This window comes from Somniosus microcephalus, chromosome 30 (genome assembly GCF_052327205.1).
Source record: "Somniosus microcephalus isolate GS21.2 chromosome 30, FLI_Smic_1.0, whole genome shotgun sequence".
Lineage (NCBI taxonomy): Eukaryota > Metazoa > Chordata > Chondrichthyes > Squaliformes > Somniosidae > Somniosus > Somniosus microcephalus.
The window spans coordinates 30923999-30947835 of NC_141016.1; the positions used below are offsets into that span (position 1 = coordinate 30923999).

At 46.5% G+C, this 23837-nt stretch overlaps 2 protein-coding genes across 7 annotated transcripts in view; both read left to right on the forward strand.

The window, feature by feature from the left end:
* LOC147098094 (protein phosphatase 1 regulatory subunit 3C-like) overlaps nucleotides 1-18305 on the forward strand; it is a 57673-nt gene extending 39368 nt beyond the window's left edge. The window contains exons 1-3 of one of the 6 annotated variants that reach the window (XM_085971328.1): nucleotides 7245-7358; nucleotides 11884-11945; nucleotides 14425-18305. In XM_085971328.1, the coding sequence (XP_085827454.1) occupies nucleotides 14450-15337 (888 nt within the window). In that variant the 5' untranslated portion in view covers nucleotides 7245-7358; nucleotides 11884-11945; nucleotides 14425-14449 and the 3' untranslated portion in view covers nucleotides 15338-18305. Of the gene's footprint in view, nucleotides 1-7244; nucleotides 7359-9145; nucleotides 10348-11883; nucleotides 11946-14424 lie in introns of those variants that run through there. The other 5 variants (XM_085971329.1, XM_085971331.1, XM_085971330.1 and 2 more) reach the window with 5 other exon arrangements.
* The window catches only part of LOC147098093 (glycerol-3-phosphate acyltransferase 4), a 179910-nt gene that overhangs the window by 39368 nt on the left and 116705 nt on the right, over nucleotides 1-23837 (forward strand). The window lies entirely within an intron of this gene.

Here is a 23837-nt window from a genome sequence, read left to right on the forward strand (position 1 = left end):
ACAACAACAATTTGCATTTATATAGTGTCTTTAATGTAGGAAAATCATCCCGAGGCACTTCACAGGAGAGTAATGGGACAAAAATTGAGCCAAAGAAGGAGCTAGTAGGACGGGTGACTAAAAGCTTAGTCAAAGAAGCAGTTTTTTTAAGGAGGGTCTTAAAGGAGGTGCGAGATGCAGAGAGGTTTAAGGACAGAATTCCATAATGTGGGGCCTAGACAGCTGAAGGCACGATCGCCGATGGTGGGGGGTAAGAGAGTGAGGGATGCGCAACAGGTCAAGTTGGAGAAACGCAGAATTCTTGGAGGGTTGGAGGAGGTTACAGAGATAGGGAGGGACGAGGACATGGAGGGATTTGAACACAAGGATGTGAATTTTAAAGGTTGAGGCGTTGCCTGAGCGGGAGCCAATGTAGGTCAGCGAGCATAGGGGTGATGGGTGAACGGGGCTTGATGCGAGTTAGGACACAGGCAACTGAGTTTTGGATGAGCTTAGGTTTATGGAGGGTGGAAGATGGTAGAGTGTTGGAATAGTCAAGTCTGGAGGTAACAAAGGCATGGAAGAGGGTTTCAGTAGCAGATGGTCTGCGGTAGGGGCGGAGACGGGCGATGTTACGGAGGTGGAAGTAGGCGGTCTTGGTGATGGATAGGCTATGGAGTCGGAAGCTCAGCTCAGGGTCAGATTGGATGCCGAGGTTGTAAACAGTCAGTTTCAGCCAGAGAGAGGGATGGAGTTGGTGGTGCGGTTATGGAGTTTGTGTCCGGGGCCAAAGACATTGGCTTCGGTCTTCCCAATGTTTAATTGGAGGAAATTGCGGCTCATCCATAACTGGATGTCGGACAAGCAGTCTGACAGAGGGAGCGGAGGGTTGAGAGAGGTGGTGGTGAGGTAGAACTGGGTGTCATCAGCCTACATTTGGAACCTGATGCTGTGTTTTCAGATGATGTCGCCGAGGGGCAGGATGTAGATGAGAAATAGGAGGAGGCCAAGGATAGATCATTGGCGAACTCCAGAGGTAATGGTGCGGGGGTGGGAAGAGAAGCTATTGGAGGAAATTCTCTGGCTGGGACTGGTTAGTTAAGAGTGGAACCAGGCGAGGGGAGTCCCACCCAGCTGGACACTGGTGGAGAGGCGGGAGGAGGATGGTGTGGTCAACCATGTTAGAGGCTGCAGACAGGTTGAGATGGACAAGGAGGGATAGTTTACCACAGTCACAGTCACATAGGATGTCATTTGTGACTTTGATTAGGGCCGTTTCGGTACTGTGGCAGGGGCGGAAACCTGATTGGAGGGATTCAAACATGGAATTGCGGGAAAGATGGGCACGGATTTGGGAGGCAACAACACATTCAAGGACTTTGGAGAGGAAAGGGAGGTTGGAGATGGGGCAATAGTTTGCAAGGACAGAGGGGTCATGGAAGGGTTTCTTGAGGTGGGGTGGTGATGATGGCCGATTTGAAGGGTAGGGGGACAGTACCTGAGGAGAGGGAACCGATTACAATGCCAGCTAGCATGGGGGCCAGGAAGGGAAGTTGGGTGGTTAGCAGTTAAGTGGAAATAGGGTTGAGAGGCAGGAAGTGGGTGTCATGGACAAGATGAGCTCGGAGATAAGCAAGTGGCTCTGAGGCCAATTCTGTCATCCGTGTCAGTAATATTCTGTACTTGGAAGGAAACGATTGCAACAAATGCATTTATTTAATTTGTCATAGCTACTAATATGGCTGGTGTGTAGGTTTTTGGGAACTGTCCAATTTTTGAGTGGGTTGCCTGGAAATTTCTAAAATGCAAACCCGACACCAAAGGTCATTTTTAAAAACTGAAGTCCATTTTTCTCCTTCCTTCTGTGTGCCAGCATTAATTCTGAAAGTTTTCAGTGAATCTTCAGTAGCAGTAGAGCAACAATCAGAACTTCATCTCTGATCTCCTCCCCCCCACCCTCCAATTCTACACCCTTTCTGCTTTCAAAACTGTGGTGACTGTGATCTGTTCATATCAACATAGTGGCAGCTGCCCAGCGTCCAATGCCACTATGTAATTACTCCTCTGCTCTCCTCTCCATCAGTCCAACCAAGATTGGTTGGGGAAGCAGAATCAAATCCTTTAGTTAATACAGTAATACCTAAGATTTATATAGCAGCTTACCTTATTCAGACACGTCACAGTATTTCACACAGTGATACCACAGCTGAGATGGAGTCTTTACCTGCTTCCAAGCCCAGGCAGACTGAGGCCAGTCGCAGCATTGCTGCCAGCAGCTAATTCAGCAAAGCCCAGGGACTGAACGTGGGCCCTTCCTGGTCTACATAGTTTGGCTGCTCGCTGTGTAAATTAACGGGAGCCTTTGTGGGGAGTTGCATTAAATAAAGAAAAAGATAAAATTCAGAAACTGCACAGGTAAACTGGGACAATTCTGCAGGATTTAGTAACTGATTTGGTGTACTTCATTGGGAATGTGTGTGCAGTCACAAAATGAGGCTGAGTAGGTTTGGTTGAGAGATTGGTTGAGATGGTTGTCCTATGAGGAGAGATTGAATAGATTGGGAAGAATGAGAGGTGATCTCATTCAAACATATAAGATTCTGAGGGGGATTGACAGGTTAGATGCCGAGAGGTTGTTTCCCCCTGGCTGGAGAGTCCAGAACTAAACTAAACTGCAAAGGGATATAGCCAGGTTAAGTGAGTGGGCAATAAGGTGGCAGATGGAGTATAATGTGGGGAAATATGAGGTTATTCAATTTGGTAGGAAGAATAGAAAAACAGAATCTTTTTTAAATGGTGAGAAACTATTAAATGTTGGTGTTGAGAGAGATTTAGGTGTCTTCGTACAAGAAACACAGAGTTAGCACGCAGGTACAGCAAGCAATTAACATAGAAACATAGAAGATAGGAGCAGGAGTAGGCCATTCGGCCCTTCGAGCCTGCTCCGCCATTCAACGAGATCATGGCTGATCATCCAAACCCTAGCACCTGGTCCCTACACCGACAGCCATCCCACCCAAGCCCTATCCCCATAACCCCGTAACCCCACGTATTTAATCCCCCTAACACTAAGGGCCAATTTTTATCATGGCCAATCAACCTAACCCGCACATCTTTGGACTGTGGGAGGAAACCGGAGCACCCGGAGGAAACCCACGCAAACACAGGGAGAATGTGCAAAATTAGGAAGACAAATGGCATGTTGGCCTTTATTCCAAAGGGGTTGGATCACCAGAGTAAGGAAGTGTTGCTACAATTGTACAGGGCCTTGGTGAGACCACACCTGGAGTACTGGGCACAGTTTTGGTCTCCTTATCTGAGGAAGGATATACTTGCCTTGGAGGCGGTGCAACAAAGGTTCACTAGATTGACCTCCTCTGAGGAGAGATTGAGTAGATTGGGCCTATACTCTCTCTCGAGATGAATGAGAGGTGATCTCATTGAAACATATGAGATACTGAGGGGAATTGACAGGGTAGTTGCTGAGAGGTTGTTTCCCCTGGCTGGAGAGTCTAGAACGAGGGGGCATAGTCTCCTGATAAGGGGTCGGCCACTTAAGACCGAGATGATGAATTTCTTCACTCAGAGGATTGTGAATCTTTGAAATCCTCTGTCCCAGAGAGCTGTGAATGCTGAGTCATTGAGTATATTCAAGGCTGAGATCGATAGATTTTTGGACTCTAGGGGAATCAAGGGATATACAGCAGCGAACGATTCTGGAGCGAACACTATCAGAAGGATCTGCCTGGAACTCGCTCGACGACTCAGTTGGTTAATGCCCAGTGTAGCATGAAGCTGTACAGCTCTGAAGATCACTGGTTCAATTCTTGGCCTGTGTCGTTACGTCAGCAATGCTACAATTAGTTTCACCATCCCTCAGTTACAGAGGAGAAAAATCAGGGTTCCCACTCTGATTTACTATTCAATGAGCTCAGTGGTTGGAAATCTGTTGAAACTCCCGGTCTAGGTTCACATGTGAGGAATGGGTAGCAGTTGGGAGAGGTATGGGATGACTGCCCCTTTGCTATGAGTCAGTGGCCTCAGGAGAGGGAGGTGATTATATGGGAAAACATTTTGGAAACCAATTCAAAAGTGAATTTTCTCAAAACAGAGTAATTTGTGCTCCATGGCTCAGAGCCATAGATTAGATAAGACCAGCACATTAATGGTCAGGCCTGTCACACAAACATTAGCCTCTTACTGAACTCTCTGACTGGCTTGAAGCAGTTTAATCCAGTAAAGTTGTCCTTTGAGAAAGAGAGGCTATCACACAGTCTGGACTGGGTGTACATGGTTGCAACACCTTGAGTTGACAGGAGCAGAACTCCAACATTCTTTAGTAGGGCAGTGCTTTTCACTAACCTTTGGTTGAGGTTCACAATCTCAAGGAAACCTTTGCCAAAAAATGCCCACCCTGGGCAGATCCTGGGCCTGACATTTCAGCCCAAATCCCTGATGCGCCACCTTGCCAAAAACAGAAGCATGGCTCAAAGCAGCAATCAGGACCAGATGGCGCGTGTTTATATTTCTCTCCTCTTATCCTCTTTTCCATTAAAAAATGTTCTGTTTCCGGCCCATCTGGCTGTCAGATTTGCCGGTGCTTTGTCAGCCTCAAATGCAAAAGGAAAAGCAAGAGACAGATATGGAGGGCATAGCCTCGAAGCATTCAGTCACAGTGGATGCTCGCTCTTGAAACGAGAGACCCTGTTGTTTTAGTCGTGGCCTCTCACCATCGCTGGCAAGGCTGCTGTATCCTTTCAGCAATCTCTTGTTTTCGTTCATTATACTGAGCTGGGGGCAGAGGGGGGCGAGCGATCTGTCTCTTTAAGGAGTTGCTGCAACGGCACAATTCCAGCTTTTTCTCCTGACAGCAGGTTTCCTTATGCTGTACCCGGAAATTTCATCGCACACATGTGCAAATGCTACCAACTAGTGCGCGTGCACACACTCAGTGCTTGATGCGCATGGGCGCCGGTCGAGGTGTCCATGATCGTGACCCCCCCACACACACAGTCGTGAAACTTACCAGAACCCATCCAATAATTCCAAGCCTAAAACTGCATCCTAATCCACTCTACTATGCTGGAAAACTCACCAGCAATGCGAGAGACTAATATTTAGTGGATGGGGTATAACCCCCTCTCCGTGGAAATAAATCCCGTGTCAATAAATCCCGTGTCTTCAGTGTCCATGTTCCCCATCACAAATAGGATCAGGAGCAGGAGTAGGCCATTCGGCCCCTCAAGCCTGCTCCGCCATTCAATGAGATCATGGCTGATCATCCAAACTCAGTACCCGGTCCCTGCTTTCTCCCCATATCCCTTGATCCCTTTAGCCTTAAGAAATATATCCAACTCCTTCTTGAATATATTTAATGAATTGGCCTCAACTGCCTTCTGTGGTAGAGAATTCCACAGGTTCACCACTCTCTGGGTGAAGAAATTCCTCCTCATCTCTGTCCTAAATGGCTTACCCCTTATCTTTAGACTGTGACCCCTGGCTCTGGACTCCCCCGCCATCGGGAACATCCTTCCTGCATCTAGTCTGTCTAGTCCTGTTAGAATTTTATAAATTTCAATGAGATCCCCTCTCATTCTTCTAAACTCCAGCGAGTGTAAGGCCAATCGACCCAATCTCTCCTCATACGTCATTCCTGCCATCCCAGGTATCAGTCTGGTGAATCTTCGCTGCACTCCCTCCATGGCAAGAACATCCTTCCTCAGATAAGGCGACCAAAACTGCACACAATACTCAAGATGTGGTCTCACCAAGGCCCTGTACAACTGCAGCAAGACATCCTTGTTCCTGTACTCAAACCCTCTCGCTACGATGGCCAACATACCATTTGCCTTCTTAACCGCCTGCTGCACCTGCATGCTTACCTTCAGCGATTGGTGCACAAGGACACCCAGGTCTCGTTGCACTTCCCCTTCTCCCAATCTATTGCCGTTCAGATAATGTGCCTTCCTGTTTTTGCCACCAAAGTGGATAACCTCGCATTTATCCACATTATACTGCATCTGCCATGCATCTGCCCAATCACCCAACCTGTCCAAATCATACTGGAGTTTCTCTGCATCCTCCTCACAGCACACACGCCCACCCAGCTTTTGTTGTCTGCAAACTTGGAGATTTTACATCTAGTTCCCTCGTCTAGATCATTAATATATATTGTGAATAGCTGGGGTCCTAGGACCGATCCCTGCGGTACCCCACTAGTCACTGCCTGCCACTCGGGAAAAAGACCCGTTTATTCCAACTCTTTGCTTTCTGTCTGCCAACCAGTTCTCTATCCAAGTCAATACCTTGCCCCCAATCCCATGTGCTTTAACTTTACACGCTAATCTCTTATGCGGGACCTTATGGAAAGCCTTCTGAAAGTCCAAATACACCACATCCACTGGTTCTCCCTTATCTATTCTACCAGTTAACATCCTCCACTGCACTGGGAGGGTCAGCCTGGATTTATGTGCTCAGGTCTGTGGAGTGGGACAATGAAGCCACAACCTTCTGGCGAGTGTGGCACAGCTCAGGACGGTGCATTCACAGCCGAGACATCTGTTGGTGTCCCTCTTTTAAATGGACCAAGTAAATTAAACAAATAAACTGTAACTAAACCTCTAAAACTTTAAATAAACCTTAGCAAATCAAATTCAAATTTGGTTGTCCAATCCAATTATGCACTCCAGTCCCCGCGGCGCCCACCGGTCATGGAAGTGCTCCATCTCCAGGGCCACCCGGGCGTGAACATGCCTGTTGGTGTCCTCTTTTTTTTTTATAAACCCAAAAATAAACCCTTAAACAAATAAACCCTTTAAATAACCCGATTAATCAAATTAAAATTTGGCCTCTTAAATCGATTACGCACTCCAGTCCGCGCGGCGCCCACCGGTCACGAAAGAGCTCCATCTCCAGGGCCACCCGGGCGTGAACATGCCTGTTGGTGTCCTCTTTTATAAACCCAAAAATAAACCCTTAAACAAATAAACCCTTTAAATGACCCGATTAATCAAATTAAAATTTGGCCTCTTAAATCGATTACGCACTCCAGTCCCCGCGGCGCCCACCGGTCACGAAAGAGCTCCATCTCCAGGGCCACCCGGGCGTGAACATGCCTGTTGGTGTCAAAGTGCCTTTCTTGCAGGACTCACCTCCACTGGCAGCTGAGGCACATCTGCAGCTAGCATCTGAGTGACGCAGCGCTGATTGGCTGGGCGCGGGCAGGCAGCGCTCGCCATTGGTGCGGCGGGCGGGCCGGAGGCGGGGCGAGGTTCCTGGGGCGGGGCCTGGGTCCCGGGTCCAAGGCGCTGCGCAGCGGAGCAGCTCTGAGGAGGCTGAGGTCCTGGTGCACCGCCCGCCAGCTGCAGCAGTCCGACCGGGTGAGTAGTTAACCCCAGAGACCGCGGCTCCGACCCTTTCAATCCCCGAGTTCAGTCTCGGTCCGGTTAACCCGAGTCTGGCGAACGGCGGGGCGGCTCCGGTTAACCGGCGGTCGCCGCCCGTGTCCGCTTTAGAGGGCCGGCTTCAGGCAACCTGCTGCTTCGCAACTTGAACCATTCCGGTGGCAGTGTGTGTGTAATGGAGGGTCTGGACATGTCTGTCTGTGATGGAGGGTCTGGACATGTCTGTCTGTCTGTGATGGAGGGTCTGGACATGTCTGTCTGTCTGTGATGGAGGGTCTGGACATGTCTGTCTGTCTGTGATGGAGGGTCTGGACATGTCTGTCTGTCTGTGATGGAGGGTCTGGACATGTCTGTCTGTCTGTGATGGAGGGTCTGGACATGTCTGTCTGTCTGTGATGGAGGGTCTGGACATGTCTGTCTGTCTGTGATGGAGGGTCTGGACATGTCTGTCTGTGATGGAGGGTCTGGACATGTCTGTCTGTCTGTGATGGAGGGTCTGGACATGTCTGTCTGTCTGTGATGGAGGGTCTGGACATGTCTGTCTGTCTGTGATGGAGGGTCTGGACATGTCTGTCTGTCTGTGATGGAGGGTCTGGACATGTCTGTCTGTCTGTGATGGAGGGTCTGGACATGTCTGTCTGTCTGTGATGGAGGGTCTGGACATGTCTGTCTGTCTGTGATGGAGGGTCTGGACATGTCTGTCTGTCTGTGATGGAGGGTCTGGACATGTCTGTCTGTCTGTGATGGAGGGTCTGGACATGTCTGTCTGTGATGGAGGGTCTGGACATGTCTGTCTGTGATGGAGGGTCTGGACATGTCTGTCTGTGATGGAGGGTCTGGACATGTCTGTCTGTCTGTGATGGAGGGTCTGGACATGTCTGTCTGTCTGTGATGGAGGGTCTGGACATGTCTGTCTGTGATGGAGGGTCTGGACATGTCTGTCTGTGATGGAGGGTCTGGACATGTCTGTCTGTGATGGAGGGTCTGGACATGTCTGTCTGTGATGGAGGGTCTGGACATGTCTGTCTGTCTGTCTGTGATGGAGGGTCTGGACATGTCTGTCTGTCTGTGATGGAGGGTCTGGACATGTCTGTCTGTCTGTGATGGAGGGTCTGGACATGTCTGTCTGTCTGTGATGGAGGGTCTGGACATGTCTGTCTGTCTGTGATGGAGGGTCTGGACATGTCTGTCTGTCTGTGATGGAGGGTCTGGACATGTCTGTCTGTCTGTGATGGAGGGTCTGGACATGTCTGTCTGTCTGTGATGGAGGGTCTGGACATGTCTGTCTGTGATGGAGGGTCTGGACATGTCTGTCTGTGATGGAGGGTCTGGACATGTCTGTGTCTGTGATGGAGGGTCTGGACATGTCTGTCTGTCTGTGATGGAGGGTCTGGACATGTCTGTCTGTCTGTGATGGAGGGTCTGGACATGTCTGTCTGTCTGTGATGGAGGGTCTGGACATGTCTGTCTGTCTGTGATGGAGGGTCTGGACATGTCTGTCTGTCTGTGATGGAGGGTCTGGACATGTCTGTCTGTCTGTCTGTGATGGAGGGTCTGGACATGTCTGTCTGTCTGTGATGGAGGGTCTGGACATGTCTGTCTGTGATGGAGGGTCTGGACATGTCTGTCTGTCTGTGATGGAGGGTCTGGACATGTCTGTCTGTCTGTGATGGAGGGTCTGGACATGTCTGTCTGTCTGTGATGGAGGGTCTGGACATGTCTGTCTGTCTGTGATGGAGGGTCTGGACATGTCTGTCTGTCTGTGATGGAGGGTCTGGTCTGGATGTGTCTGTCTGTAATGGAGGGTCTGGTTTGGATATGTTTCTTTCCTAGAGCGAGTGAATGGCCTGGGTTTGGGAATTATTCTGCCCTATACGCGCACAGGAGCTCCGGGTTCATGATTCCCAACTTCTCCCTTCCTCACCTGGGGTCCAGCAGGTTCCAGCAGCCATTAATGAGATTGGCGATTGTCTGTGGATGATCCATTGTAGCCCATCCATCGCAGAGCAGGCAGTTCTAACTGGGCCGCTCCATTTGGTATAAAGAAAACCAAGTATTAATTTAAATTTAAAAAAAGATGCTAGGAATACACGGGTGAGTTAGCAGCTGCTAAAGAGAGAAGATGACTCCCTCTTTTGGCTGCGTATTGTAATCTAAACCACCCCCTCCTCCCCAGTCTGGCTTTGTGACCTACATATTAAGTGGTGATATTTTTAAAACGTGGAATGCGCTGTTAGGCTTGAGGGGCAAAGCTGTATGTGTAGCGATATCTAACCACTTGGCACTGGGGATCATTGCCTCCTAGTAACCTTGCTCTGGCATAGAGTGCTCAAATAGCAGTTATTATTCAAAGCAATAGTCTGGAGGTTAATTTGGCCAAACCTGTTCCCTTTGTTTGCTGAGCAGGCTTGTTGACTTGGTGTTTATTCTAATTGGTTTTCTCTCAAGATGCTGACTCCTTGGAGTACTGTTCCCGAGGAACAGCACCTCATCTTCCGATTAGACACTTTACAGCCTTCCGGACTCAACAACTTCAGATCATAACCTCGGCCCCTATTACATTTTTACTTATATTTTATCCACACCTTTGTTTTGGCCCCCCCCCCCTTCCCTTTTTTCTCTCTCCCACATGGCCGCTGTCTCCCATTCTGCCAGCGCATTTCACACCTAATCTAGAGCCGTCTTTTGTCTCCACTGGTCCTATCACCATCTCGTCTCGTTTTGAATACCTCTTAATGTCTCTTCACTTCTCTTTTGTTCTCTCCCAGCCTCCAAACTGGCCTTTTAATTTGTTTCATTTCCTGTGCTTTTTCAGTTTTGACCCGAAACGTTGATTGTTTCTCTCTCCACGGATGTTGCCTGGCCTGCTGAGTTTTTCCAGCATTTTCTGTTGTTATCTCGGATTTCCAGCATCCGCAGTATTTTGCTATCGTACTGTTCCCTGAGTACTGGTTGTCTTGACCAGGTGAGCTAGACAAGCCAAGTGTTAGGTAACGTATTTAATCCTGTGTGTTATCACAGCCCAGCCCAGACATGACCTCACCTGACCGCCAAATGTGGGCACTTTCCAGCAGGATTATTGGCCAATGATCAGCAATGGGAAGTTTGGCTAATAACCTGCGCCCTCTCTCAGTTTGGGGCTGTTACGGACCCCTAGTGCGGTCAGTGCGAGTAGTTAATTTGACACCAACCTGTAATCAATCCTGTTACTTTGTATCTGTGTGGCTCATCTTTTGAAGAGCTGGCACAGACCTGATGGGTCAAATGGCCATTTTTTATGCTCTGATTCTGTGATCCCAACATAAGAAATAAGAGCAGGAGTCGGCCATACGGCCCCTCGAGTCCGCTCCGCCATTCAATAAGATCATGGCTGATCATCGACCTCAACTCCACTTTCCCGCCCGATCCCCATATCCCTCGATTTCCCCTAGAGTCCAAAAATCTATCGATCTCAGCCTTGAATATACTCAATGACTCAGCATTCACAGCCCTCTGGGGCAAAGAATTCCAAAGATTCACAACCCTCTGAGTGAAGAAATTCCTCCTCATCTCAGTCTTAAATGGCCGACCCCTTATCCTGAGACTATGCCCCCTAGTTCTAGACACTCCAACCGGGGAAAACAACCTCTCAGCATCTACCCTGTCAATCCCCTTCAGAATCTTGTATGTTTCAATGAGATCACCTCTCATTCTTCTAAACTCCAGAGAGTATCGGCCCAATCTACTCAATCTCTCCTCATAGGACAGCCCTCTCATCCCAGGAACCAATCTAGTGAACCTTCAATGCACTGACTCCAAGGCAAGTAAATCCTTCCTTAGATAAGGAGACCAAAACTGTGCCCAGTACTCCAGGTGTGGTCTCACCAAGGCCCTGTACAATTGTAGCAAGACTTCCTTACTCTTATACTCCAATTCCCTTGCAATAAAGGCCAACATGCCATTTCCCTTCCTTATTGCTTGCTGTACCTGCACGCTAGCTTTCTGTGTTTCTACGTCACCAGTTACCCCCCAGACATGAGCGCACCAATTAATCATAACTCGCAGACTGAAAAGTCTCTTCTAAATGTCCCAGACACTGCTCCTATTTAGACCACTCAGATCAGAGTATCACCAAAAGTAAAAAATTAACGTCTTAGTCTGATGGCCTCTGCTTCATAATGGCTGTGGGGTGCAGGAGGGGTGTTGCTGATCACCCACAACCATGAGACATTTAATTAAGTCCTGCGCGAGTGGGAAGTTAGTGCAATTATGCAGACCATCTTCAAGTCTAGCTGCTGTCTGTTTTCTAGTTAATTACTTTACCTCTACTACATTGCATCATTTTAGTACTCTGCTACATACAAGGATGGAGCATTGCACGCAAAGAAATTGCAAACCCCTGGTGTCAGTGTGTTAGGTTTCTGGTCATTAACCGCTTTGTGAGCTGATTATACTGCGCCGTATTGTGCCTGTTTGCGCAACTATCAGTTCCATTTACTGCAAGTAATCTCTCTTTCACCAGGTTATTGCACCATAGCTGGGACATCCTTTCAATGAGCAGGCCTAGACTCAGAGTGGCTTTGGGTAACTACCCAGTTTGTAACACTTATTATTCTACACTAATGTTTCGAGAAGCATGCAAGGAAGGTCCAACATGTTCTCATTTTAAATCTGGGAGTCTTTCAGTAACAATGTTAGAAGCTCCCGATGACAGAGTCCCGGCTGAACCCCTGGTCTGTACTGCTGTAGCTAACCTCAGTGGGTACAACAACAGCTTGCCTTGTATAGAGCCTTTAAAGGTAGTAAAACGTCTCCAGGCACTTCACAGGAACGTTATCAGATTAAAATTGACAATGAGCCACATAATGAGACATTAGGACAGGAGGTAGGTTGTAAAGAGTGTCTTAAAGGAGGAGAGAGAGGCGGAGAGGGTTAGGGAGGGACTTGGTGCGAGTTTGGACACGGGCTGCAGAGTTTTGGAGGAGCTCAAGTTTGTGGCGAATGGAAGATTGGAGGCCGGACAGTAGAGCATTAGAATAGTCGTGTCTGGAGGTAACAAAAGCATGGAGGAGGGTTTCAGCAGCAGATGAGCTGAGGCAGGGGCGGAGTCGGGTGATGTTAGGGAGGTGGAATTAGGTGGTCTTGGTCATGGAGCGGATGTGTGGTCGGAAGCTCATCTCGGTGTCAAATACGACACCAAGGTTGTGAATGGTCTGGTTCAATGTCTGACAGTTACCAGGGAGAGGGATGGAGTCAGTGGTTAGGGAACAGATTTGTGACGGGGACCGAAGACAATGGCTTTGGTATTCCCAGTGTTAAATTCGAGAACATTTTGTCTCTCTCTCTCTCTCCTCCCTACACTCTCTTCCTCCTTACACCCACTCAATTCAATTCAAATCGCTTTATTGGCATGACAAGGTACATCTTGTGTTGCCAAAGCATCGAAAAACATTCATGGTTGAACACAGAAAATACAGATCTATCCATAGAGTGTATAAACAGATATATCCCTGAGTGTATAAATATACATTCATATAATTTGTATATACTCTTTTCTTATATTTCGTGGTTATCCCTCTGTTTATGGCAAGCTGTAACATAGTGTGCCGCTAAGGTTACACAATTTCTCTCTTCCCCTAGCAGATATGGGAGTTTTTGATCATCATTCAAATTTCTGAATTCCGGGCATGTTTTTGTGAATTTTGGGTAGAAATTCTCCCTTATGCCCTGATATTTTCTACAAGCTGTGAGGAAGTGCATCTCTGTCTCCACCACTCTCTGACTGCAGTGAGAGCATATCCTGTCCTCTCTTGGTAGCCGGGTCTGCCTGTGTCTACCTTTTTCGATCGCCAGGCTATGTTCACTAAGTCTGTACGTTGTCAAGGTTTTTCTCAGTTTGCTATCCTTTACCATGGTCAGGTAATCAGCCATGCTGTATTGTCTGTTTAGGGCCAAGTAGCAATTGAGTTTGTTTTGGGTTTTTGTTGTTTCTGCCCAATATGACATATTTTTCCTTTTGCTTCGTGATGATTGTGTTGGGTCGAATTCTTTGTGTTACGCTGTCACTGTCCTGGGGCTGGTTATTGTTAGTAGTGTTAGTAGTTACTTCACTGAGTCCCAGGACTAGTTGACTGAGGGTATTCCTCTTTATGGTCCTCAATTGGCATTTCAGGGCTTCGTAATGATAGCAGTGGGGGTTGCTCATTTCTAGGTGTTTCCAAAATTTGGTGGCTCTTTTTTGGATAGTGATTATTAATGGATATTGGCCTAGTTCTGCCCTGCATGCATTGTTTACAGTTTTCCTTTGAGTCCGGAGGATACTTTTACAGAATTCTGCATGTAGGATCTCAATTGGGTGTTTGTCCCATTTTGCAAATTCTTGTTGTGTTAGCGGTCCCCACACCTCACTGCCATAGAGTGCAATTGGTTCAATTACTGATTTAAAAATTTTGAGCCAAATGCTAATTGGGATTTCTATTTGGATTGACTTTTTAATGGCATAGAAAGCCCTTCTTGCTTTCTCTTTCAGTTCATTCACAGCCAGATGAAAATTTCCCGTAGAACTGATTTTTAAGCCCAAGTATGTGTAGTTAGTGGTTTGTTCAATTTTGGTTGTTCCTAGTGTGAAATTTATTTTGGGTCCCTGATGGCTGGAACACAAGGACTTTGGTTTTTTGGGGATTTATTGTCGGGGCCCAGGTCTGGCAGAACGACTCCAGCAGATCCAGGTTCTGCTGTAGACCCTCCTTAGTTGGTGACAGCAGAACCAGGTCATCTGCATAGAGGAGGAATTTAACCTTGGATTCATATAGGGTGAGGCCGGGTGCTGTAGATTGTTCAAGTAGTTTTGCCAATTCATTTATGTAAATATTAGAGTGTCGGTGAGATGGGCAAGCCCTGCGTCACTCTCTATTCCGCCTTACACTCCCTCTCTCTCTTTCTCTCTATACCTCCTTACACTCGCGCGCGCGCGCGCGCTCTCTCTCTCTCTCCCTACACAAACTCCCTCTCCCTCTCTCCTCCCTACACTTAGTTAATTGAGTATTGTCTCCTCTCTCTCCAGGGTTTTGACTGTGCAGTGTTCAGTCATGCCGGTCGATATTGCCATGAGACTTTGCCTCGGTCACTCCCCTCCCATTCACAGCTTCTTAAACTATCAGGAGTTCAGAGGAGTGAACATATCCAGACTAAAACCACTGCGCCCATGTCTGAATCAGAAAAGCAACGTGTGCCTGGCCAGTGAGAAATGGAAGAAGTGCGACAACAGCAACATTGAGAAAAAGAAGGTGGTTTTTGCGGATGCGAAAGGTTTATCGCTCACTGCTGTTCGAGTGTTCTCGGAGTTTGAGGAGGATTTGTCAGACCTTCAGTTTGAACTGTCTGACCTCGCAGACTGTTTTCCACAACCTGTCAAGAATGAGAAGTTATTCCTAGACTTTCCTCAGCCCTCGGCAGATTATTTAAATTTCTGTGCTCGTTTGCAAGAAAACTTTGTTTGCCTCGAGAACTGCATCGTCCAAGAGAAGTCCATCTCTGGAACCGTCAAAGTCAAGAACCTCGGGTATGAGAAAAAGGTCCTGATCCGGATAACCTTTGACACCTGGAAGAGCTTCCAAGACATTGAATGTGTTTACTTGAACAATATATATGGCAGCACGGACACCGACACATTCTCCTTCCAGGTCCACCTGCCAAAATGTCTGCAGCCTCGTGAGAAAATTGAGCTGTGTGTGTGCTTCATGTGTGGCCAAGACACCTTCTGGGACAACAACAATGAAGAGAACTATAGGATTACTTGTGTGGACTGGCAGTCAGGTGGCGGAAAAGCTTCCGATGAAGAGGATTCATTGAATTACAACATTAGAGGAAAGGCCCAAGAGGTAGATTTTGAGCAGTTTGGCAGTCCACGATCAGCTAATGTCCTATTTTCCCAGTGGCAGAGCTGGGGTAGATTTGATGGGGATGGGTATTGGTGAATGCACCTGATCCCTTTTTTTTAAGTGGGGGGGAGGTTGACTGTGTTTTAAAATGACAGTTTATTAAGTAGCAGCAGCTGTGAACCCATAGGCATCACATCCATTGATTGGAGGCTTGGTAAGCACTTGCATGACATTTGAATGAAATATGAAAGCAATGTTACGAATGCAGCTTTCTGACTATCAATGAATCTGTTGCTACTTAATACCACTACAAAGCTGTTGCCCAAATGTTAAAGAAACATGATCATTGAATCTATCAAATGACTGTTCTTCCCTCTTTTCCCCAGATTCTGAAGAAGTAGCAGAGAATGTCCAATGTAATTAGCCAACAGGATATAGGGGGAGTGCCTTGGAATAAGTGTGATATTGCTATCAATATACAATGACTGTAAACTATCGTAATCCTTCACTTCTCAACGTTTTAAAATGTCCACAAATGTAAACCCTTTGATCTAACTCAGTGACTTATGTGAGCAGTGCCTGAACTTTGAGTTCCACAAATCAAAGTTGCACATATAAGACAAATCAGTCTGTTCACGTGCTTTAAAGTACTCGGCACTTGTGTGAATCACGTTCTCCCTAACGGCACGTTCTGATAGAACAAAGACTTCTGCTAATGGTGATATTGGTGCACATCATGTGTCCTGTGGCAAGCTGGGACTGACATTGCAGTAACGACTATAGGATCTTCATTTTAAATTGAAAATTAATTAAGGTCGGGCTTCCGCACGGTTTCCTTGAATTCGAGTACTGCATTAAGCAATAGACTGGATGGCGGTCGCACCACGGGCTCCACGTTAATCACCCAGTGGCTGCCTCTTGATGTCCACAGCACGGTGTGGTTGGACAAGGAGGGTTTTCATTGTGCCTGCCCTGTTAGACGTACAACAAATACAATTTGAAGATTTTCCCACGGTATTATGGTTTTTAACTAATTCTAACTGCTTTCTTGCAGCCACATTCGGGCCTCAAAAAAAATATAACATTCTGCCCACCTTCAAATCTTCTCTCTCTTTGGAATCTTCCACCTCCAGTGCGAAGCATTGGAGATGGCACAGACTTAATGCCAGTCAATGGGACGATGCTCTCAAATACCAGGGGTGTCTGATTTTTGCCTGGAATCTTATAACTTTTGCGGTGGGGGGGTTGTTAAGAGAACCTGTTGAATTCTCCTGGGTGGTGTTTACCTTCCCGGTGAGACTGGGTGATTGACGTATTGAATTTTCTTGACATTTTAACACTTGCACTCTTTGAATTTTGTTTTATTCGGAGCTTTGATTTTGATCAATGCTTTAGACTGTGAATGTTCAAACAAGATTTCCCCTTGATGTTCAGAGAAAACTATGCAAGCAGTGTGTATGTAAAATGGAAAGTTCATGGATATTATTGGGAAGTAATTATTTTAGATATGGATTGACTGGGACTGCAGTTGCCAAAGCAACGGAATGGCCTATTTATGTTGGTTCTCTGCTGATCAGTGCTGCTGTGGGGTTTATGGAATCTTGCAACTGAATGGTTTCCAGGCTGCACTTGAAGTATAAATCTCATTTTTTAGGAAGCTGTTAATTTGTATGAAAGCTATTTGTTAATGAAAGATCATCGTGCACTTGGATTGATCCGTGAACTTCTTCATATTGAAGATTCTTTCACGGAGGGGAGAATATTTAGTAATGAAGGCTGGAATCTTTGCCATTAGTGCCCCTCGCTTTAATTGTTCAACCTCCTTGAGTTAATACTTGTACCTTTTTTTTAATTGTGTGGCTATCGTTGGGGGTAGAACTGGGCTTGGCTGTGATGCCCAGATAATGAGACCGACTGAACAGTCACTGCCTAGACTTGCACATGAAGGACGACGACTTGGGAGAGTGACGTCACCTGTTGGATGATATCCGAGTATCAGTTGGTGACTGTGCCTTCAAAAGAGGGGGGTGAGGAGGAGAAATACGAGGTGTGAGTTGAAGATTGCAATTTAATTGCTGGATTAGGATTAGTTTCACTTAATGTAGTTCAAGGTTGTCCGATTTCTTCGGTTTGAGACTACAGGTTTCATTCCACAGTATTCATTTATAAAAAAAAAATTAGTCAAAATCTTCTGAACTTGGCTTTTTTGTGGCAATTGACTTAGACACGGGCAGATTGGGATCGGAACATAGAGAACTTTTAGCAGATGATAGTGATTGGGGTAGCTGACGTGAGCTTTCTTTTCTCGTTCATACCTCCTTGGTAAGTGCAGATGGGAAAGCTAAAGAGCCTTCACTTCAAACAGCCCATCGGAATGGAAGGTGGAGCCCAGGTGGCTGTAGAACATGGTGTTTGGGGCTTGGCGAGAGGGCATAGTGGGAAGAAAGGAAACCCTGAGATCTCACACATCCCAGTATTGACTTTGTTCCTGTTTATCCCTAGGTGATGTTTTGTGGGAAAAGTGCAGCTGGAATGTATTGGGGGAAGTATCTCTCTCTCTGTGTCCAGGCTGAAGACTTGTCGATATAGCCAATAATTTATAACGGCTTTTTAACGATATAGTTGAGCAGTAGCTCAAGTGTTCCTTCCTTGTTGTCCTCCTACAGTAGGTACCTGGTAGACTTCTTCAGAAAGAGGAAGCTTAAAGGGAGAAGGTTTAGTTGTTGAGCTAGCTGGTGAAGGAAAGGATCCTTTCTTCTCTCTCTACTTGTGGTAAGGGTGTAGTCAGTGAATTCGCCAGGAGTCTGTCGGCTGGGATTCTGGTTGATCGGTGTGTCACTGTGGGAGTATTAAAGGGAACTGGTGATTGCCACTGATGGATCCTTTTTGTTAATTGGATGGGAAGATGGCTTTGTGAAGGGGAGAGTAGAATGGTTTCTCTGTTCAATAAACCAATGTTGCTGCTTGCATGTTCTGACGTATTTGTTAACTGTTGACATTTGATGTAGATGGATATTAGTGCTATTTTGTATAAAAAATAAAATAAAGTTTATATAAAGTTAAATTCATAGTTAATTTCTTGGAGTTTCATTTCCTGAAGTCAATTATTTGCAGAGTCATTGATAAATGGTAACTGAATAATTCAAATGTTTTTTATTACGAGGGATTTGTTGGTTTATTGGGGTATTACATATTACAATTACATTTAGTGAAAACTACAAACTATTGGCGTTGACTGAACGGAGTTAAAGGTCACCAATATCGGAAGTACTTTTTTAAAGAGAAGTCTGACTTAAGTTCCTCTTTATATGATCTAACTTCTGTACAACACTTTTTTCGTGTATCCCTCCTTTTGTCCTTCTCTACCTATCTGTAGCCTTTGACACAATTGACCACACCATCCTCCTCCAGTGCTTCTCCACCATCGTCCAGCTGGGCGGGACTGCACTCGCCTGGTTCCATTCTTATCTATCGAGTCGTAGCCAGAGACTCACTTGCAATGGCTTCTCTTCCTGCTCCTGCACTGTTACCTCTGGTTTCCGCCAAGGATCTATCTTTGGCCCCCTCCTATTTCTCATCTACATGCTGCCCCTTGGCGAAATCATCCAAAAACACAGCGTCAGTTTCCACATGTATGCTGATGATACCCAGCTCTACCTCCCCATCACCTCTCTCGACACCCTTCCACTGTCTCTAAATTGTCCTGGTGTGGAGATGCCGGAGTTGGACTGGGGTGGACAAATGTAAGAAGTCACACAACACCAGGTTATAGTCCAACAGCTTTATTTGAAATCACAAGCTTTCGGAGCGCTGCTCCTTCGTCAGGTGAAGTGGAGAAATGCATAAAGACACATAAGAACATAAGAAATAGGAGCAGGAGTAGGCCAATCGGCCCCTCGAGCCTGCTCCGCCATTCAATAAGATCATGGCTGATCTGATCCTAACTGCCGATCCACTATCACAGAACCATCTCCTGCATCTAACAGAATTAGACACACGAAATAGGAGCAGGATCAGGCTACACGGCCCCTGGGCCCGCTCCGCTAACCACAGGGCCATGACCGATCCGAACCTAGACTCATGTCCAAATTCCTGCCCGCTCCCCGTAACCCTTAATTCCCTTTACTTCTAGGAAACTGTCTATTTCTGTTTTAAATTTATGTAATGATGTAGCTTCTACAGCTTTTTGGGGCAGCATATTCCATGGACCTACCACCCTCTGAGTGAAGTAGTTCCTCCTCATCTCAGTTTTGAAAGAGCAGCCCCTTATTCTAAGACTATGCCCCCTAGTTCTAGTTTAACCCATCATCAGGAACATCTTCCCTGCATCCACCCGATCCAACCCCTTCACAATCTTATATGTTTCAATAAGATCGCCTCTCATTCTTCTGAACTCCAATGAGTAGAGTCCCAATCTACTCAACCTCTCCTCATATGTCCATCCCCTCATCCCCGGGATTAACCGAGTGAACCTTCTTTGTACTGACTCGAGAGCAAGTATGTCCTTTCTTAAGTATGGACACCAAAACTGTACGCAGTATTCCAGGTGCGGTCTTGCCAATACCTTGTACAACTGAAGCAATACCTCCCTATTTTTATATTCTATCCCCCTAGCAATGAAAGCCAACATTCCATTGGCCTTCTTAATCACTTGCTGCACCTGCATACTAACCTTTTGAGTTTCGTGCACCAGGACCCCCAGATCCCTTTGTACTTCAGTACTTTCCAGTTTCTTGCCATTAAGATAATAACTTGCTCTACGATTTTTCCTGCCAAAGTGCATAACCTCACACTTTCCAGTATTGTATTCCATCTGCCAAATCTCTGCCCACTTACTTAGCCTGTCTATGTCCCCTTGAAGGTTTTTTATGTCCTCCTCACTCACTACTTTCCCCCCCATCTTAGTATCATCTGCAAACTTTGATATGTTACACTCGGTCCCCTCCTCCAAATCGTTAATATAGATTGTAAAGAGTTGGGGACCCAGCACTGACCCCTGCGGAACACCACTAGTTACTGATTGCCAGTCTGAGAATGAACCATTTATCCCAACTCTCTGCCTTCTGTTAGATAGCCAATCCTCTATCCATGCCAGAATATTACCCCCAATCCCGTGATTTTTTATCTTAAGCAATAATCTTTTGTGTGGCACCTTGTCAAATGCCTTTTGGAAGTCTAAATACACTACGTCCACTGGTTCCCCTTTATCCACCCTATATGTTACTTCCTCAAAGAACTCCAGCAAATTTGTCAAACATGACTTCCCCTTCATAAAACCGTGCTGACTTTGTCCTATTAAATTATGATTATCCAAATGTCCTGTTACTGTCTCCTTAATAATGGACTCCAAAATTTTACCTACCACAGATGTTAGGCTAACCGGTCTATAGTTTCCAGCCTTCTGTCTACTGCCCTTTTTAAATAAGGGTGTTACATTAGCAGTTTTCCAGTCTGCCGGGACCATTGCCGAGTCCAGGGAGTTTTGGAAAATTATTACCAATGCATCCACAATCCCTACCGCCACTTCCCTCAAGACCCTAGGATGTAAGCCATCAGGTCCAGGTGATTTATCCGCCTTGAGTCCCATTATTTTACCGAGTACCACTTCCTTAGTGATTTTGATTGTGTTTAGCTCCATCCCCCCCCCCCCCCCCCCCCCTTTAGCCCCCTGTTTGTCCAGTGTTGGGATATTCTTAGTGTCTTCTACTGTAAAGACTGATATAAAATATTCATTCAGTGTTTTTGCCATCTCCATATTTCCCACCATTAATTTCCCGGTCTCATCCTCTAAGGGACCAACATTTACTTTAGCCACCCTTTTTCTTTTTATATAACTATAAAAACTCTTACTATCTGTTTTTATATTTTTTGCTAATTTACTTTCATAATCTATCTTCCCTTTCTTAACAAAAAAATTGATTGTCTTTTAAAGTTTTCCCAATCTTCTCTCCTCCCACTAGATTTGGCTACCTTATATGCCCTTGTTTTTAGTCGAATACTATCCTTAATTTATTTACTTATCCACGGATGGCTGTCTTTTCTTTTACACCCTTTTCTTCTCGGTGGAATATATACTTTGTGGAAGTTGTAAAATAACTCCTTAAATGTACACCACTGATCATGTATCGTCTTACCCTTTAATCTATTTTCCCAGTCCACTCTACTCAATTCCACTCTCATACCTTCATAGTCTCCTTTATTCAAGCTTAGCATGCTTGTTTGAGATCCAACCTTCTCACCCTCTAATTGAATATGGAATTCAACCATGTTATGGTCACTCATTCCAAGGGGATCCTTTACTAGGACATTTTTAATTAATCCTGTCTCGTTACACAGGACCAGATCTAAGGTTGCCTGCCCCCTGGTCGGTTCAGTTACATACTGCTCAAGAAACCCATCCCTAATACACTCAATGAACTCATCCTCAAGGCAGCCCTGCCCAATTTGATTTGTCCAATTAATATGATAGTTAAAATCCCCCATAATTATAGATGTTCCCTTATTACAAGCCTCAACTATTTCCTGATTGATACTCCGTCCAACAGAGTTGCCACAGTTCGGAGGCCTATAGACTACGCCCACTAGTGTTTTTTTCCCCTTATTATTCCTTACCTCCACCCAAACTGTTTCATTGTCCTGATTTTTTGACCCAATATCATTTCTCTGTATTACAGTGATTCCTTCCTTTATTAACATAGCCACCCCACCTCCCCTTCCTTCCTGCCTGTCCTTCCTGATCGTTAAATAACCTGGTATGTGTAATTCCCAGGCATTGTCACCCTGCAGCCATGTTTCTGTAATGGTCACAAGATCATACCCATATGTAGTTATTTGTGCCATTAACTCGTCTATTTTGTTACGAATGCTACGTGCATTCAGATAGAGAACTTTCAAATATGTTTTGTGACACTTAGTTCCTGCTTTTGCCCTTTTTATTACTTTACCTTTTACTCCATACCTTCTGCCCCTTCCTGACACGCTCTGGTTTTTAATTTCCCCACTGCTACCTAAGTCTATGACCTTCTCTGTTGTCATTTGTATTATTTGCTCTCTAGGAACCTCCCTGATACGCTTATCAATTACTCCATAAAAGACGATGAATCAGGAAGGTGATGAAAAGGCTTTTATTAACTAGAGAACAGAGCATGCCTCTCGTGGGTGGCTGGTTCCAAGAAGGAAGTGAGTCGGCGAAACCCCCACCTTTATACCTGGTCATGTGGGCGAAGTCAGCTGAGGCATGCCTTGGTACACCGCGCCACCCAGAGGTAACAATATACAATAACAGTGGTTTACCACATTCACCCCTTGTTTAAAATTAAGTCCGGCGGGGTGAAGGGTACTACAAGTTCGTGTAGTTAAGTCTATCAGGAGGCCTTGTCTGACGTCCTGATTGTCGTGGTGGCGGCGGCGGTGTTGCAGCATCCAACGTCGGATCTGGTGTCTGGGTGGTCAACGAAGGGTCCTGGGGCTCCGGCATGTCGTCTACAGGGGTTGGATTGGGAGGGGTGGTGGGGGATAACGGTGGTAGTTCAGGGGTACCCGAGGGTGCGAGATCTCGTATGGAGACCGTGTCCTCCCGCCCGTCTGGGTATGTCACCCAGGCATACTGGGGGTTGGCGTGTAGGAGGTGCACCCTCTCGACCAGGGGGTCCGTTTTATGGGTCCTTACGTGCCTCCGCAGTAGGACGGGCCCAGGAGAAGTCAGCCATGCCGGTAGCGAGGTTCCCGATGTGGACTTCCTGGGGAAAACGAACATTTGCTCATGAGGGGTGACATTAGTGGCAGTACAAAGCAGTGACCGGATGGAGTGGAGCGCCGCAGGGAGGACCTCCTGCCAGCGAGAGGTCGGAAGGCCCTTAGATTTTAAGGCTAAGAGGACGGCCTTCCAAACCGTCGCGTTCTCTCTTTCCACCTGGCCGTTCCCCCGGGGGTTGTAGCTGGTGGTTCTGCTCGTAGCAATACCTCTCGCTAGCAGGTACTGCCGAAGTTCGTCGCTCATGAAAGATGAGCCCCTGTCGCTATGTATATAGCTAGGGAACCCGAACAAGGCGAAGAGGTCATTCAGACATTTGATGACCGTGGTACTGGTCATGTCTGGGCAAGGGATGGCAAACGGGAAACGGGAGTACTCATCAATTATGTTGAGGAAGTACACATTGCGGTCAGAGGAGGGGAGGGGCCCTTTAAAATCGACGCTCAGGCGCTCGAAGGGGCGAGTGGCCTTGATCAGGCTTGCTCTGTCCGGCCTATAAAAGTGCGGTTTGCACTCGGCACAGATTTGGCAGTTCCTGGTCATGGTCCTGACCTCCTCGATGGAGTAGGGCAGGTTACGGGATTTGATGAAATGGAAGAACCTGGTGACCCCCGGGTGGCAGAGGTCATTGTGGAGGGTCTGCAGTCTATCAACCTGCGCGTTGGCGCATGTACCACGTGATAGGGCGTCTGGGGGCTCATTTAGTTTCCCGGGCCGGTACAAGATATCATAATTGTAGGTGGAGAGTTCGATTCTCCACCTCAAGATCTTGTCGTTCTTGATTTTGCCCCTCTGCTCATTATTAAACATAAAAGCTACTGAACGCTGGTCAGTGAGCAGGGT